The sequence below is a fragment of the Balaenoptera ricei genome, chromosome 15, assembly GCF_028023285.1.
Source record: "Balaenoptera ricei isolate mBalRic1 chromosome 15, mBalRic1.hap2, whole genome shotgun sequence".
Classification (NCBI taxonomy): Eukaryota; Metazoa; Chordata; class Mammalia; order Artiodactyla; family Balaenopteridae; genus Balaenoptera; species Balaenoptera ricei.
In genome coordinates this window covers 33,314,145-33,331,781 of record NC_082653.1, presented here as the reverse complement: position 1 = coordinate 33,331,781, position 17,637 = coordinate 33,314,145, and the positions used below count along the sequence as shown (strand labels likewise).

Genomic DNA, 17,637 nt, shown 5'->3' with positions numbered 1-17,637 from the left:
GCATACCTGTTAGATAGAGAGTAAAGGAAATGAATCGGTGGTATTTACTGAGAATCCGCAAAGGTTCCTCTCTCTGGACCAGAGTGAAGAAGTAATCTGTCACTGTTTCGCCATAGAAGAAATAATTTACACACAGTAGAAAGTACCTGTAAAAGAATACAGGTCACTGCCAAGGGAAGCACATGTGGCCCCTCCTTTAAAGCGAGGCTGTTAGAAAGCCTCGAGGACCAGAGGTCCACCTGACCCCCAAGACCCCCGGGGGCAGCTCACACAGGGACAAGCAGACCACCGTTCCCTGTTCTCTGGTGACACTGCAGGTGAGACGTTTATCTAGAAATCTGTGGCTTTCATTCACTCTCCATTTATCATAAACTTGGGACTCAAGTTTTTGCCCCTTCTGTAGCATTACCAGGCCTAACTTAACACTCAAACCATAAGACAACCCTCTGAAAGGCACCTCATCCTGCCTCCGCAGTCTTACTTCCACTCTTCCTGACACAAACCTTGCACACCTATCAAAATGGACTTCTCTGGCTTTGCCACCTGTCTGCTTGGTTCCCTTCTTTTCCCTGCCTGGAATATGCTCTTCGCTTACCCAGTTTATCACTCGTTGCTCAAATACCATTTTCTTCATAAAACCTTGCATGACCTAACATGATATCTGCCTCCCCTGCATTTATTTCTATAGTACAAAGTATTTGCTCCTTCCACTAAGCAATTAATTATGCTTCAGACTGTCTTCCTCTCTGATGCCTGGCTTTGACACACAAACCTTTCACTAGCACTAACTCTTCATTTGTTTATAACCTCTCTCCTCTACTGGAAGGAGCTCTGAGGAGGGAGAAGACATGGCTCATATACCTTTGCGGCCTCACTGGTGTTTCTGAGTACGGGAACCAGCAGCCCCACTCTAAACACTCAACAAGGATCCAGACAGAGGAAAGAGGGGAGAGCTTCTCTCTTCCATTTTTCCTTTTTTTTTTTTTAATTGTGGAAGTTCAAGAACTCCGATACTGGGTTTGTTTTCTGTTATGTGAAAAATACTTCCTTTGTACAGTGACCAGAGTCAGGGGTCAGACATCCTGAGTATGTTAACAAAATTCATAAGATTGCTTTCCAGCTATAGAAGACCCAAAAGAGAGACCTACATCTTAACCCAGGTGGCAAGCACAGGCCCTGTGGAGACTGCGAGGCAGCTTGTGCTGCTGGATGCCGAGGAAGCGTCTCTCAGAAGTATGTGTCCAGGCCAAGTCCGAGCACATCAACTCCCTTGGCCATAACCAAGTTGCCGGGGCCCAAAACACTACTCTCCGGACTGGTAAGTAATGAAATCAATGCCAGAGACCCAGCACAGCAGGGTGAGAAGAGTCTGTATTTGCCCCAAGTCTTCTCAGGGCTACGCAGTGCTCTGCTCACATGTCACCACCTGAGAAGAGTGTGGTCAATACAGCAGCGAGTTTCAGATCAGGAAGGGGTCTCGGACATCATCTGCACTATAGGTTTTGATCCTGTTTTTGCTTCAAGATAGCCAAGCCCAGAATTCCCTGGTGGTCCAGCGGTTAGGACTCTGTGCTCTCACTGCCGAGGGCCCAGGTTCAATCCCTGGTCAGGGAACTAAGATCTTGCATGCAGCGTGGCGTGGCCAAAAAAAAAAAAAAAAAAAAAAAAAAGGCGTCAAGCCCCTTCCTAGGAGGAGAAAGCAGAGTTCCTCTGAGGAGCCCAGATCCCCTGCACTCAGTCTCACTCCTGCCCACTGGCACCCAAGGAGCCTCCGAGGAACTAGGGCTCCAAAATCACAGTTTGAAAAGCACTGACTAGGTCTCAACCATCTGTTTTAAGGGTGAGGAAGTCAAGTTCCAGAGACAGCAACACCAGCACTGACAACTCCCAGATGACTCTTGTGGGATGCTGAGATACTAGAGCATGAAAAATGTACTGATCTAGAAAAGGGGGGACATTGTGCAGAGTCTAAGGAATCCAAATACTGATGCAAACACGGTCACAGATGCAGCTGGTCTGGTTTCTTCTGAGGAAGAGTCCAAACTCTGGGTAACTACTCAAACGCTCCTCACAGGCCAACCATACAGTCCGGTCTATGCAATACTTGGGTCTCAAAGGCACTGTGAAGGTCCATGGCCATCACGGCCTCCCCCCCACCATGACTGTAAATACCTACCACAAAACACTCGTCCAAATCTGTTAAGGGTTTCCGTGGGGCTAAAGAGCTTACCAGCTGAGGGTTCTGAACCAGGGCAGGTCATAGGAGTGGTAGACATTGTAGCCAATAGTGATAATCTCATGGAAACACTTAATCTGAACACACATCACCTGTAGGACACAAAAGAATTAGAACACTTGTCAACTTCCCAATTCTTATGATCTTTGGAAACAGAAACCAACAGGTCAAGGGCCTTCAAGAAAAAACACTATATTTAAGAACAATGTCAGTCCTTCAGTGATTCTGCTCTCCTCCTTTCTCTCTCACACCACCCCACAGGGCAGTGAGGCCCTTTAAGTCACACAGAGTAGATGCAATTTCTCACAATAAATATATGCTTCTGAAACTTCAATTAACTTTTTATTGTAGAACACCCCCCTCCTCGGGACTCAATATCTTCCATTCTTGACTTTGAATAGAAATACATACTTGAAAAGTCCCAACTGCTCTGCTCAGCACTCATCTGTTAAGTCATTTGACCCTGTCCGTGACAGTGGGAAGACTAACAGCAAAGTACTGTGGACTGGGATTTCTTAACAAAAAAGTCCTAAACCTAGGAGGGAGACTCCAGGAAAACAAGAAACAAAACCAAGAGTCACACAGAATCGTAGCCAGGGTCCCAGTTTGATCAAAGAGCTGAAGTAATAAAATCAAATTTTAAAGTGATCTTTAATTCACACACAAATGGCCCTCCAGTTGGCTGCTGGAAGGTGAGAAATCACAGCTATTCTAAGGCAGATGTGGTCTGAAGAGCCTGGACCCCAAGTGATTCCCAGAACCAACCCAACACCTGGCACATAAAATGACCAGTCCTGCAGGGAAAAGTGAAGGCAAAACTATAAAACAGCATATAAATGGCACTTACAATCATCATTAAAACCATTGGTCCCAGGTAAATGATGATGAAGAAAAATGCAATCATGGCCAAAGTCAAGATGCCTCTCACCCACCAGTTCTTCCATCTAAGTTAGAGAGGAGGGGAAGGAGAAAACATGTCAGGAGCCCAGAAAGAACTGAGGCACACACCCAAGGGGGATGGTTCTTGCTGGGTTGAAAGGGCCCTGAGGTCAATCCTTTCCAGGAGTATGTCCTTCACCTTGACAGAGGCAGTAGCCCAGCAGCCACATGCTGGGAGGAGCAGGGCCGCCAGAGCCATCACATCATCCACGCTAAACTCAGCAAGTGCTCCAAGGTCCACAGAAAAACACACCCAGCTTGTGTCTTAACAAAGGAATCAGGCAAAAGACCCAAGGGAACAATGCCCTCTACTTCTGTATCTACTTGGGTGGCTTCTATGGGCTTCTCTATCTGAGGAAAAAACTATGAACATTTTTCCTGCAGCAGAATCCTAAATTGCTCTGACCCTGCATCGCTATGGTGATAACAGTATCAAACACAGTGGTAATAATAGCTATCATACGTATGTACCTGGCACTTCTATAAGGACTTTACATGTATTAATTGATTCAACCCTCAACACCACTAGCTTTTACAACAGATGAAGAAAGGAACGCACAGTTCATACACCTGTGAAGTGCTTAAGCTGAGATCTGAATCCTGGGAGTCTGTCTGGCTCCAGAACCCATGCCCTTAACCATTGCACAATACAGCCTTTCAAAGGGACAAATGTGTGGGAGGCATGCCCAAGAACACTCTCAGATAATGTTTTGGGGTCTTATAGTTTGCCTTTTTAATCTGCCCACGCAGCTGGTATCGGAAGGACCAGAATCTCAAGGGAACAAAATTTTAACCCTGAATTCACCCAAGTTGAGATGTTTCTCAATTCTTATAGGAAAATTCAAGGAATGTCCACAATGTATGTATGTGAGAGAGGGAAAATTGAACTCTTAACTAGAAACTTGGGCTCCTCAGTGTAAAGCAAGCTGCCCATTAGTCACAAACCCCAAGGATCATTCATCTTCATGTGCTGTGTCAGTGACCACCCCCATATCCACACGTTCCTCCTCCTTGGACAGCACCTCCCAGACAGCCTAGAGCACCCTTCAAGGCCAGATCCACCCAGGCAGCACTCGTAGTCACTGTTAAGCACTAGATGACACTCGATGCAGCCCTAGGCAAAGGCAGGGGAGACTGTGGCCAATGAAAGTGGGCAGGCCTGCACCTCACACTCTAATAAGATGTGGGCTCCTGCTACAAGACTGTGGGCTCTCTAAGGGCTTCGGGTCTTCCATGGCACTTGGAGACAGTGCAAGCCCCCAGCAAGCAGTTGCATCATTAAGCCAAGGTACCTTGAAGACAAGTTGGAAAGGGCCCTGTTGAGGACCTCTGGGGTATCGTCTACAGAGGTTGGTAGGGTGACGGCTTCCACTCGGCTCTCACTGTCCGATGCAGTCTCTCCATCTGCCTTTGCTTCTGCCTCCGACTCCTACATAGCAGAAAAACAGAAGAGGAAAAGGTCACAAGAGCTGAGTAGGATATTGGGTGTACACATCCAAAAAGACCCATCCACCTTTGAAAACCCCTCTCCATCAACACCTAAGTCACACAGGGAGCAGCCCCTGCTCTGCCACAAGCTATGGACTCTCAGAACCACCAAGACAGGCTGGGGTCTCTCAGGGAAAGCCGGGTATTCAGGCTATTGCCCCCCTCAACAGGGCTCCCCAAAGTCCACAGTGTTACTTCCAGACTTCACAAGAACACCCCATAAGGAGGCTAGCCCCAGCCAGTGTGGAAGCCCTATGGGACCACTAACTCGAGTCACTGCTTCACCAGGACTGGTGTGCACCACTGCCCTCTCCCTGCCACCAGGCCTGGGCATCAGCAGACACTTCGATGTCACTCACAGAGTTGCCACCAGGCCCCAGCCACATAAGGAAATGCTCGCAGGAACTCACCCTGCTCCCCAGCCTGTGTGGAGGGACCAGAGCCATGCCAACAACAGGTTCTCCATCCAAAGTACCACGGAGCAGGCTGCTCTGCATCCTAGGGACCATCCTTCTACTCAGAGCTTTTATTTCTTAGGAGAATTTAGAATAGCTGCTGTGAGAAGAGGTGCAGGAGAAATCAAATCACTTGGAATCAGAGTAACAATACTACATAGTATTTGAATAGCCCTCCACAGTTTTGAGAGCATCTCCCACACCTGTGAACATCTGAGCAGCTCTGGGAGGAAGGGAAGGAAGACAGAAAGATCCCTGTTTACAAATGAAGAAACAGGGGCTCTGAGAAATTCGATGGCTGGCCCCAAATCTCCTACTAACCAGGTCTCTGACTTCAGTGTGTTCATCCCACTAGATTTCCTTTTATTTAAGCATCTCGGAATCCATTTTATTCTTCAGTAAGAGATTCAGAATAAAGTAAACTGAAAATGGCAAAAGGATGTTTCACCAAAGTGTCAAAGATTTCATTACATACATGTGCAAACAAAAAAAGTTATATCTTTCTTCAAATTGGACAATTTGAATTTCCCTGATGACTAATAAATATATGAAACTGAGGATCCTTTCACATGTTTCTTGGCCATTTGGATATCGTCTTCTGTGAAGTGTCTGTCAAGTCATTGGCCAGTTTTCTACTGAGTTTTCTTGCTTTCCTTTTTATTGATTTGTAGGAGTTTTTTTTTAATATGTTCCAGATTTAAGTACTCTGTGTCACTAACCTGTTCCTCCAGCCTTCTCTAACCCCCACGCCCTACCTCAGTCCTTCCCTCTCCTACAATCAGACCTTCTCCCTCCCACTCAGCACTGGCCACAACGGGGACTTGGTGGGAGATTTTATAATTGTCTTCTGCCCCAACTGACCATAAGGTCCCTAAAGACAAGGATTATAACACCTTTTTCTCAGGATATCCTCATGCCTGGCACACAGATACTTACATAAAATACTTACAAATATATGGAAGGATGGTGGGAGGAAGAGAGGAATTAATTCCAGGTGTGGTAAAGCTGCCCCTGCCCTCATAGAGACAGCTGTTTCTAAATTAACTTACAACTGATAACACCACAAAACAGAGGCTTTAACTACTGCAGAACTGCTGATACAGAGACAGCAGGCTTTGGTAAAGAACTTATGGAGGCACTTTGCTGTACAGCAGAAATTAACACAACATTGTAAATCAACTATACTTCAATTTAAAAAAAAAAGAACTTATGGAGGTGGCCTCATCCGTAGGATCTGAGGGGAAAAGCCACAACTTCCGATGATGGGGTCAGTGCTCCTTCTTCCGCTACGCTTAGCCAGTGGCTCTGGACAAGTCACCCAAGTGTTGTACTCTGCTTCCTCACCTAATAAAAGGAGCCCAGAAAGGACCCTCCTTATCTGGTAGGGGTTCCCTAGAAAGATTTAACCAAACCCCCACCCAGAGCTGTGTCCTATTCCACTGCCCCACAAGGTTCTGAAATGCATGGATAATGTGGGATTATCCCTCTCTGATGAGACTGCGTGAAGACTGGGGCATTTGGAACAGCTCTTCATTCTTCATGTTAACATTATCATCCTCTCCCCATCAGCTACCATCAGGAATATGAGGTAACGATGCTATGGGATTATCTAGATCTGACCCCTAAACCAAGGGGCTTCAAAATGCAAGTACCAGAGCCCCACCAAGGCTTCCCACAGATGTCGTCCAGGAGTCTCTAGAAGCCACAGGGACTGAGGTGAGCACAGCAGGCGAGAGGACACAGGCATGCGTGCATGCACACACACAAGCCCTAGCACAGTTTATTTTTAACTTATCCATCCTGTTGTCAAGGAAACTCACAAAGGCTGCTGGTTCCCCAGGCTAGGAAGGGCCGGAAGGAAGCCAGGCAGAGCCCCTGCAGGGGAGGGGCAGGGAACTCCGGCTCGGTACTAAGTCTCTGGACTTTGCAGGCCCTTTTACAAACGTTAGCCCAGATATCGCCACATCCGACTCCTCTCCTTCCTTGCTAGGAAGAAGTGCAGTGAAGAGAGGTATCCTGAAGCAGAAAGTAGTAAAAGGACAGAGAGAAATGTTACAAAGATGCTGTGACTGTTGTTACTGTCAAGACATCAGGGGGCCTGGGATGAACAACTAAGAAATGAAGTAAACGCCCTAAAGAAACAAGCCTGAAGGAGATTAACTTTCCAGGTGTCACCTGCCTGTAAGCAAGTAACTCACTCCAGGGTCCTGGATAAGCATCCTCAGAGCCCTTACCTGGAGGTCTCCTCAGAGCAGGAGACAAACACCTACACAGACAGCCACTCTCCCACAAGCTGAACAGAGCCAAAAAAGGCAGAAGGGCAAATTCCTGTGCGGGAGGGAAGAGCACAGCTGGGAAGACATGGATCAGGGTGGGGCAAGTCGGCCAGCTCTCCGGGCTCCAGGTGGGGATGTCGAGAAAGCAGGGCAAGGAACAGAAACCTTGGAGAACCTGGAATCCTGCAGTGTTCTGGCTCCTCCCCATGCACGGGCAGGGCCTTCCACTTGGGCCACTCATGCCCGAGTGAGGAGGCGAATGCTGGCGGCAGCTTCCATAGTGGGCCCAGAAGGAGGCAGAAACCTGGAGCCCAAGTTTTCACCCAGGAGAAAGTGGCACACGAAGGACCAAGAGTCAGAGATGTCAAGCGCTTCACTGGTTTGCTCCTCCAGGGGATGGTGAGACAGGCAGACGTCAAGGAAGACTTTCTGCAGGAGGCAGTGGCGGCAGCCAGTCAAATCCCAGCCCTGGTGCTCATGACACTCAGCACAGGCCTCCAGTCTTTGGTCTTACCACTGGGGAAAGGACCCCCTACCTCAGACGGTTGTTGGGATGATCAAATGCAACATCAGTGAAAGTCTATTAAAACTATAAAGGGACTGAATAGCAACAGGCACCTGCTGCACCCATACCCACACCCACGCCCCAGTAGGCTGAGGCTGACCATGGCACACAGGACAGGAGCCCAAGAACCCTAAACACCTACCCCAGGCAACTGGGCACCCTTCCCAAGGAGGGTAGAGTGGTGAAAGAATGGTGGTTATCAGGCTTTGCTGGGGCCCTGGGCTAATCAATTCTGTGAGCTCAGCATCTGCCTGCTTTGCTTCCTCTTTCCTGTTTTCCATTCATCGAACAGGCGGCCCCAACTCAAAAATGATCCACTTCTCAAAGCTCCCATGAAAGGTGGAGGTCTGAGACACAGGCAGCAGTACGTGGCTGTGCTCCCTGACGGGGGATGTGTATAGCACAGTCCACTGAGGTGTGGGAGGGAATATTAGGACTGATTTCTATTTAGCTCATTCAGCTTTCCTTTCCTGTGCATGCTTTATAAGGGACCTATCAGCACAGGTATATAACTGAGTGAGTCTGTGCAAGCTGGGGCACATGGTAAAAACATCACATACATGTTGGACACGGTGGTGTGTCAGTGACTGTGGTCTTCTTGATTCCCACTGCACTGGGCAGTGCCTGGAACATAGCAGGCACCCGAAGATTTGCTGGACTAATGAGCTAATTAATTCTACTTAACCTACCATGGACCGAAGTGTCTGTTTGCACTGAGCATGTGACAGAACCCGCTTGGATTTCCAGTTCGTGTGGCCCTTGCAGCAGGGCCAGACTAGTGCCCACTCTCATCCCCTCTCCCTGCTGACTGGTGGGTCTGAGGACTCAGCTCAGTAGCTCTGGGGCCAGAATACAGAGGCGGGGAAAGGCTGCCTTGCTGCCTCAAGCTGTATCAGCATGGCTCCCAGGCATCCCCTCCTCCTTCCTTTCTTTCTTTTCAACCCAAGGGCCCAGATCAGAGGCTGAGTGGGGCAGACCCTGTCTCTCAGATTCTCTCTCAATCACCACCCATCCTCCCACGGTCCAGCAGCCATTTCTCAAGGGGGTTGTGGTGCTGGTGTAAACAGGAAACAAGAGCATTGCTTTAAAAGGAAAAAAAAAAGTTCTCTCTGAGGCCTCCTTCCTTCTGGTTCACTAAGACTCTACAGGAAAAGGCAGAAGCACTTCAGGTGAGGGACACATGGAGAGTCTTGGGTACCAAGGGCTCAGGTAAGACCTGTCAACATTCTTAGAGAAACTCATGCCTGAAAGGCTTCCCCTACCAGCCTTCCAGGGTCCCTCAACCTCCTACAGCTGCCCAGACACCAATGAACTAGGGCTCAAAACAGCACAGAAGGCTTCCTTCAACACAAGCAAGAGAAGGCAGCGAGGGAGGGCCAGAAGGAGCAGTAATGGTGGGGAGAGGCGAGGTCCCTGTGGTCAAGGTCTGGCTTCCTGGCCTGAGAAGGGACCTGGCTTGGTCCGGAACAGCATCCGTAGGACTCATTTTCAGTTATAATCTACTTAGAAAACCCTAAAGAGAACCCAAGCAGTTTAGAGAATACTAAGCTGCATTAAAACTCCTAAGTTTCATTTACTGAGTGACTTGACAGCTTACACAAACTATTTTTTGTACTGCTTTAGATGCAAATTACAAACCTTGTCCTGGAGGAAAATCATCAGGCTGAGCCTAACCTTTCCACTAAGTATCATGCCTGCCATCTTCTTAAACAAGCCCTGTGGCCAGTTGCCAGGAAAATTGGCTCCCCCACTTGTAAGGAAAGAAATTACCAGAGACAGGTTTATCCTTAATATAAGTGTAAGGGACCTATGTGTCCTTCTTACTGAAAAAGCCAAGTAGGCTTTCATCTGAGTTCCTACTGGGGGGAAAAAAAATGTGTGTGTGTGTGTGTGTGTGTGTGTGTGTGTGTGTGTGTGTGTGTGTGTGTGTGTGTGTGTGTGTGTGTGTGTGAGTGTTTGGAACAGCAAAGAAAATATTTCTAGCTTTTTCTAATGCTAACGTCATTTGACAAGTTCAATTGTCTGAACAAAGGATCAAAGGGGAAGAGCCTGGCTCTGAAAGTTTAGAATCATCCCTAGCATGGCCATATCCTGCCTTCAAAAGCCTCATATCAGTAATGTGATCCACAGAAAATGCATTCAACTACTCCAGATGGACTGCTTCCTTAAAGTACCTCCACACCAAAGAGCTCTCCAGAGGACACGGAAAGACACACGTGCGGGAGGTTCAGCTTTTTAAAACCTAACTGGCTCTGAACCGTTTCACCCACAGACAATACTATTTACAATGAGCCACAAGGGTCTTTGCAGAGAACACACCACTGCCAGTCTCGGGCCCAGATAGGGCTCCTGTGGGAGGACAACTGTTCCCAGGACACCAGCACTGGGAGCCTCCCACGTGCTGCCATTCCCCTTCCTCCCCCTCCTCGGAGACCTTGCTCCACTGATCTCCCCTCCCTCCCCTCTGTCCTCCCGCCTCCCCCTCACCCCTGGCCCTCATTTACACCATTGCTCATCCAAGGAAAGCACCCTCTTCTCCACTTCACAGATGAACCTTTGGGAAGGGCTTTGAACACACCATCCCCCTCCCTTGACGGACCTTCACCCTTGACTGGCTTTCATTCCTCCCTCAACTGACCTTCATTCCTCAAGCCACACCAAGCCACCTTCATCCCCGGGCATTCCCAGTCCTCCACCACCGGCACAGCCTTGCAGCGGCTTTTGATGCTATTATCGAGAAACACTCTTCCTTGGGCTTCCAAGCAGCACATCCTCCTGGTTTCCCACCTGCCTCTCTAGCCAGCTCCTCCTTGGCAGCTTCCTCTTCTTCAGTCTGTCCCTTAACTGAGGGACTCCACGAGGTTCTGTGCTGGGCACTCCTCCTGTTCTACTGCCCACTCTCCCTGAGGAATCTCATTCACTCTGATGCCTCTAACTGCCTCTTCTTGAGCTTCAGGCCCACACATCCAAACATACTGGATGTCCCCACCTTGGATGTCCCAAAGACACCTAAAATTTTCTGTGTGTTCAAAACCAAATTCATTCCCTTTCCCCTGAATTGGCAAGTGAGAAAGGTGGCCATCATCCTTGGTGCTTCCTGCCTTGGCTCCTATCACCAGGTCTGGGATCACTACCTCCAAAACAGCTTTTAGCTCCATCTATTCATTCCCCTTGCCTCTAGACCTCCCTTAACTCAAGCCAACATTGTCCCCCCTGGATAACTGTGACAGCCCAACCAGCCACCTCATCTCCGGCCTTAGTCTATTCCTACCTCCACTCTACTCTTCACACTGCACCAAGGACCTTCCAGAAAGAAAATCTGACCACATCAACTCCCTGTGCAATACTCCTCCTGGAGCTCTCTAGGCTAAACTGAGGTGATTTTTCCACCTCTAGCAGTCTAAAGGATAGACTAAACTACAAGACAGATCTAAACTTTTTTTTAATGGTCTACAAGCCCCTTTGGGATCATGGTCTTGTATACCCTTCCAGCCTCGTCTCTCTCAGCCATTCTGAACTACAGTCAGTTCCTAAAACAGGCTGTACTTTCTTACCTTAGGCCTTTTGCTCATTCTGTTCCTACCTAGAACAGTCTCTGCAAATCACCCTCTTCAGAAACTCATCTCTCTTCTGGCCAATTATAATTTACTTCAGATCTCAGCTAAGAGATCCCTTTCTCTCCAAACCTTCCCCAGCTGCCATGTGTCCCAGTGGCCCCCATCCTCCCTCAAGAATGCACCCCACACTGTATGGTCTCCTGTATACCACAACCTGGGTAGGGGCAAGGGGGAAATGTTGACTTCCTCACCACAGTACCCCCTACATCTGGCATGGTGCCTACAGAGAAGACAGTAAGTCTCACCACATCTGCCTAAGCAGCCACAGCCAATCATTCAGACAGGACCCAGGGTTTACTAGATTGGCAGACAGCCGAGCGACATACAGCAATTCAACATTTTCCACGCTCTTAAAAGCACTATATGAGGCATTATAGGGTTGCAACCCACTGTCCCACTGTTCATCTCCTCTTCTTTCTTAGAACAGAAGCCCTGATTTTTAGCTTGCCTTAGAACCAAGACTGCATTTTCCAATTCTGGTCAATGAGATGTTAGCAGAAGCGCTGTGTGCAATTCTACCATTTTTCCTTCATGCTGACTGGAATGTGGAAAGGCTAGTTGAAGCTCCGGCAACCATCTTGGCCCATGATATGAAAGCCACCTATTACCAATAACTAAGCAACAAGATAAAAGGAGGAGACCATCGAGGACAACTATGTAGCATGACAAAAGTGGTATGGGTCCTGGACTGCTTATTACATGAGAAAGAAGGGCACTTCTATCTTGGTAAGCTACTGATATTCTGGGTTTTCTGTCATTTGTGGCCAAATACATAAGTGATAGAGGGGACTCAAAGAAACACAGGATTTGTGATAGAGGTATGTCTGAGAAGGAGTTCAGAAAAGGAAGAAACAGCCTACTTGAATACAAGGTTTTCTAATTCAGACAGACACTGCTGGATTAGGTCCCAACCTCCTCAAAACTGCTCTCTCATACATTAAACCAAGAGTTTGGATGACATAGGATAATTCCTGTTTGTTCTTTCTCCCAACACTCTCCTACCTCCCCCCATTAAAGCCTCCCTCTGGAGTAAATGTATTTGTTTACTAAAAGAACAAGCATACAACTCTAACCTAGTACCAATCATCATCAAAAGACATTACTTAATTCAGGATAGAGACTACCAGAGCTGGAAAAATCACCTCTGTCTCCTGGGAGGCTCTGCCCACAGTTCTGTTCTAATGATACCACTTGTTTTCCACTGTCCTCCAGAGTCAAAGCAAGACACCAAAAATTAGAAGCCCTGCTGGAGTCCAATAGGTCCTCTTATCATCAGTTACCTAGTCAGGCATCTCTATCAGTATTTAAGAAAAAATGAGTCCATCCTGGGGGAGAAAGTAATTTTTTTAAAGTTTCCTCTTTATTAGAATAAGGCTCTTGCAAAGAAGAAAGTTTATCAAATATTACCAAAAGATCTAATAAGATGGGAAAGAAAAATATATTTGCAATCTCAAAACTGGGCTCAAGTGTACTCCCTAGACCTCAGCCAGAAAATGAAACCAGGACCAACTGCTGGATTCCACATCTGATGAACCCCTAAACCATAAACCGACATCCAGTACCTGCCTCAGTGTCATGCATCTCCAACAGTTCTTACTACAAAGATTACTAGACAAGGTAAGTGGACATGAGAGCTAATGTCCCCAGTAGCTCATGCCTCAAGCTCCCCTGCCCCTGTGGGTGGGCAAGCACCCTGAGCTGTTTACAGTATTGGAATAGTATAGTGTCACTTTTTTTTAGTGTCACTATTCCTGATTCATAGCCAACAGTCATAGAAACAAGTGCCAATCAAATATATTGAGGAACAAGAAATTAACAGTGTTCTCAACCCAAAATTTCCATTAGTTGTAGAAGAAATTATGAGAGCAACAATGCAAAATAGTTTTTGATAAACCACTAAGATCCCTGGGAAAAGATGAAATAGGAAAATGAGAAAGCCGTTTAAGAAATGTAATACTCCTTTTGTCATTTACAGACAGTTCTGGGTGTACTGTGATGCTTTTGCAAATATGTTCCTATAAAAGGGTTTCATCTTCAAGGAATTCATGGAAAAGACTCTGACAAGTACAGGTTTCTGGTAACTGACTGTACTGCTGAACTGAATGAATAAGCATTTTCAGAACTCTAATGAAAAACTGATGAACTCATAAAAGTGCTAACAAAAGATCAAGATGAAAAAAAAATTAATTACATGGGACTGAGTGAACTGATGAGGGTGATTATAATTTTTGTGATTTTCTGTTTGAATTAAAAAAATATATATACCACAAGGACTCAGAGGCAAAGAATATACAAATCAATTTTCACTGCAAAGTAAAGGAGCTGTTACAGTGGAGGATTACTGGACTGAATGTCAATATTATGACATAGCATGAGTGTGTTTCATGTTTTGTAATTGCAATCATTGTTGCTTTTGTTGTGGTCATCCATTTACAATGCTTGGTGTGAGTCTATTTATCTCTTGTAAAAATAAAATACAGTGTGTGTGTGTGAAAAAAAAAAAGAAATATAATACTCCTAATGATCAAAGATGGGACAATTTGAGCATTAAAATAAATAATAAACCAAAAGTGATTTAACACAAAAATATGAAAATCTGAGTTCATAATGATAACTGTGCAAAGCCACAGAGACCACCTTTGAAGGTTGCTGGGACACCAGATCATCTTTTGAAAACCAATCATTAAAAGGAAAAGTGTGTTTATCACGCCCCTTCTGTACAATGGGTACAAAGAAATTGATTAAACTATTGTCTTTTGTCTTTGAAAAGTTCCTTTAATACAAAGGTTAAAAAAAAGAGTTCCTGGTCAGCTCAACTGCATAGGACTTTCAGATATCCAGTACCTCAGCAGAGAAAAACCAATGTGCCCTCAAGTGTGATGTCCCAGGCTCTGGGGACTAAAATGAATCTAAAATTTCTAACACATGAAGTAAATAAAACAACCTCAAAGATGCCAAATCGAATGGACGTTCCAGTCTTCATCTTATGCAGGTCTTCTTCACCTCTTGGCAATATTAGATCTAGTTGACCACTTCAATATTCTTCTCTCAGCTTCCACGATACATACTTTCCAGGTTCTCATTCTACCTGACTGGCTGCTCTCAGTCTCCTATGCTATTTTCCCTCTACCTGTCCTCTAAATGTTCATCTGGCCCTGGGCTCAATTCTGGACCCACTACACTCTCTCCCTTAAGTATTACCATCCAGCCCCTTGGCTTTAATTACCAATACCATGCCAACAACTCTGATGATTGTATCACCAACCCCAACCTCTCCTCCAGCGCCAGACCCAACTGCTATATTTCCAACTACTTACTAACATCTCCACTAGAAAGTTCTCACAGGCATCTCAAACATATCTGAACAGCACTACTGACATTACCCACGAAACTGTTGATCCTCAAGTGCCTAGCTAGCCAGTTGATGGCACCATAATCTATATCCTGCCTAAGCCAGAAACCCAGGAGTCATGTTTAATTCCTCTCTCTTCATCTTTCCCCAGGTACTGGACACTGCAGCTGACTCCCTCCTAAAATCCATTCTACTCCCCTTGCATGGTGTGCAGTAGCCTGTGCAAAACAATCATTTTAATCCCATGCTCTTTTCCACAGCGACAGGTTCATGAACAGGCATTTAACCCCAGCATAACCCAATGGGGACCATGACGGTCCTGGAGTAGGCACTTGGCCTAAGATTAGTATAATCAAATTAGAACTCTAGAATCAGTTAAATGACTGTGGGGAGAGACACTTGAGCTCTCTTTCCCCCACCAGCCTCAGGAAAAGGGAAACAGGTGGAGAGGCAGAGCCCCAGGTGCTACCGGCACTAGCCTGCATCTTCATGGGAGTCTTCGGATGATGCCAACACCTGAAAGCCACAGTGGAGTGAGGACCAAGAATGGCTTAAGCCAATGAATTGCATGATCTGCATGATCTATTATCTGCAACTGAAAAACAATTCAAGTTCTGTTGGTTCTACAGCCAAAATATATATCAAACATATCCTTTCTATCTCCTCGGTCACTAGGCTCATCCCAGCCCCCATTATCTCTCACCTGCAACAGTCTCCTAATTGCTCCTTCCACCCTCCACTCTCCTCACAAATAGCCAATGATCTTCCTAAACTACCTACCAGTGCATGCATCTCCCCCATTTAAAACCCCTTTAATGACCTCTCACTACCTTAACTTACCAGATCCCAACCTACCTCTCCTAGCCCTTCCCTGCACCAGTGATCTCCAGGCAGGATGGACCCACAGTCACAGTGGCCTTTCTGCTGTCTCTCAATACACTGAGCTAACTCCTGACTCAGAGCCTTCACCCTGACTCTGGAGTGTTCTCACTGCTCAATCAGCCACCTCACTCAGTCTCCATTCAGATAGTCCCTCCTCAAAGAGGGCTTTTCTGACCACCCTACTTAAAAGAATGGCCCAACTCCACCTCCATTATTCTCTATCTCCTTAGAATGCTTTCTTTTCTTTATAGCACTTACCAATGCCTGAAATTCATTATCAATAAATTTGAAGGCACTAGGGAATGCATACCGCTTCAACCCGTATCTGGTCTTGATACACATTTTTCCTAAAGTAATACATATTCCTTAAAGATAACTGGGATATGCATCTTTAGAACCTCCAAATTATCCAGAATAATTAACGTTCTGATGTATTTCATGCTAGTCTTTTTCTACGTATACATGTTTTTGGGGGGATAATAGCTGTAATCACACTGCACACCCAAGTCCTGTTTTGCTTCCTAGTCACCTCTGTCATCAATGACTTAGGTGAAACCACTGATGGCAGACTGATAAAACATGCATGCGACACAAAGCTCAGAAAGATAGACAAACACTTAAAAATATCAATGTGCTAGAAAGATGGGCCAATTATACAAATATAAAATTAGACAGCAATTAACAGAAGACTTCAACCACCAGTTCAGAAGCACGAATTGAGGGAGATATAGCTTAACAGTAACATCTACACCCGAAGACTTAAGGACTTTGGTTGGCAATCACAGATTAGTTTGAATAACAAAAACAAACAAAAGCAAAAACTGATCCAATCGGTTCAAAACAAGATAACAGGCCCAAAATGGAGTCACTTATGCTAAGTTCCCATCACCAAACCGAGACTTAACCTACAGCTTTGGCTCTCCTAGAAATGGAATCTTAAACCAGTCAGTCAGGAGTTACCTAATCAGCACTACTTTGGGTAATGTGCCTGACAGATCCCTGCCATCTCCTAAAGAAAAGTAACTTTGCAGTAACTAATCTACTTTTTTGCCTAGTGTTAAGTCCCTTGTTCCCACTCTCTCCTGCCTATAAAAGTCTTTCATTCTGTACTGTTCTGGGAGCTCATTTCTGTCTGCTACACTGGATGCTGCCTGCTTCATGATCATTGAATAAAGCCAATAAGATCTTCAAATTTTACTCAGTTGAATTTAAAAAAAAAAAAAAAAAAAAAACCTTAGGTTGTATTAACACAGGTATGGTCCTGTTCTACTTAGCGTTGGTCAGACCTTACCTAGGGGCAAATATGTCCAGTACAGAGGTTAAAACAGTAAGGAGATACAAAAGGAACAAGACTGTAATAGAAATAGATGAAGAAACCAGAGAGGCTGAGCCTGGGGACCACTGAGAAATGAACATGCATCACTGCACTGATAAAGCAGAAACAGGTTTTATGTCCCTAACCAAGGAAAATTAGTAGGTAAATTATGGTAAACCAACTTTCTGTGCAGCTATTAACAAGACAACTATAAACACCATGCAGCAACACGAAAAAGGCAGAATGCAAAATTATGTCTATATGGGGTTTTAACTACATAAAGCTTGAAAACAGTTGACATATGTATCAGTTATCAATCTATTGCCTCTAGGACTGGATCTTTGGTGATACTGCTGGGCTTGGATCAATCCTGGTATACTGCACATGTAGTGTTTTAATACCCAGCTTTGGTTCTCCCTTTTGTGACAACAATTCTTTAATTTTGTTTTGGGGTAATCCTCTCTCCACCCCCACCCGGTGTAAGCAGGTAATTTATAACTAATTAGAGCACT

General features: G+C 45.8%; 1 protein-coding gene and 1 non-coding gene across 3 annotated transcripts in view; one reads left to right on the top strand and one right to left on the bottom strand.

Annotated features, from left to right (window-relative positions):
• Nucleotides 1-17,637, bottom strand: part of CDS2 (CDP-diacylglycerol synthase 2) — a 59,846-nt gene that overhangs the window by 11,440 nt on the left and 30,769 nt on the right. The window contains exons 1-5 of one of the 2 annotated variants that reach the window (XM_059898168.1): nucleotides 5,074-5,163; nucleotides 4,468-4,604; nucleotides 3,084-3,180; nucleotides 2,231-2,328; nucleotides 7-146 (exon numbers count right to left, since the gene is read on the bottom strand). In XM_059898168.1, the coding sequence (XP_059754151.1) occupies nucleotides 7-146; nucleotides 2,231-2,328; nucleotides 3,084-3,180; nucleotides 4,468-4,604; nucleotides 5,074-5,160 (559 nt within the window). In that variant the 5' untranslated portion in view covers nucleotides 5,161-5,163. Of the gene's footprint in view, nucleotides 1-6; nucleotides 147-2,230; nucleotides 2,329-3,083; nucleotides 3,181-4,467; nucleotides 4,605-5,073; nucleotides 5,164-17,637 lie in introns of those variants that run through there. The other variant, XM_059898169.1, reaches the window with a different exon arrangement.
• TRNAE-CUC (transfer RNA glutamic acid (anticodon CUC)) lies at nucleotides 1,542-1,614 on the top strand. The gene has a single exon. It is a non-coding gene; the product is annotated as a tRNA-Glu (tRNA).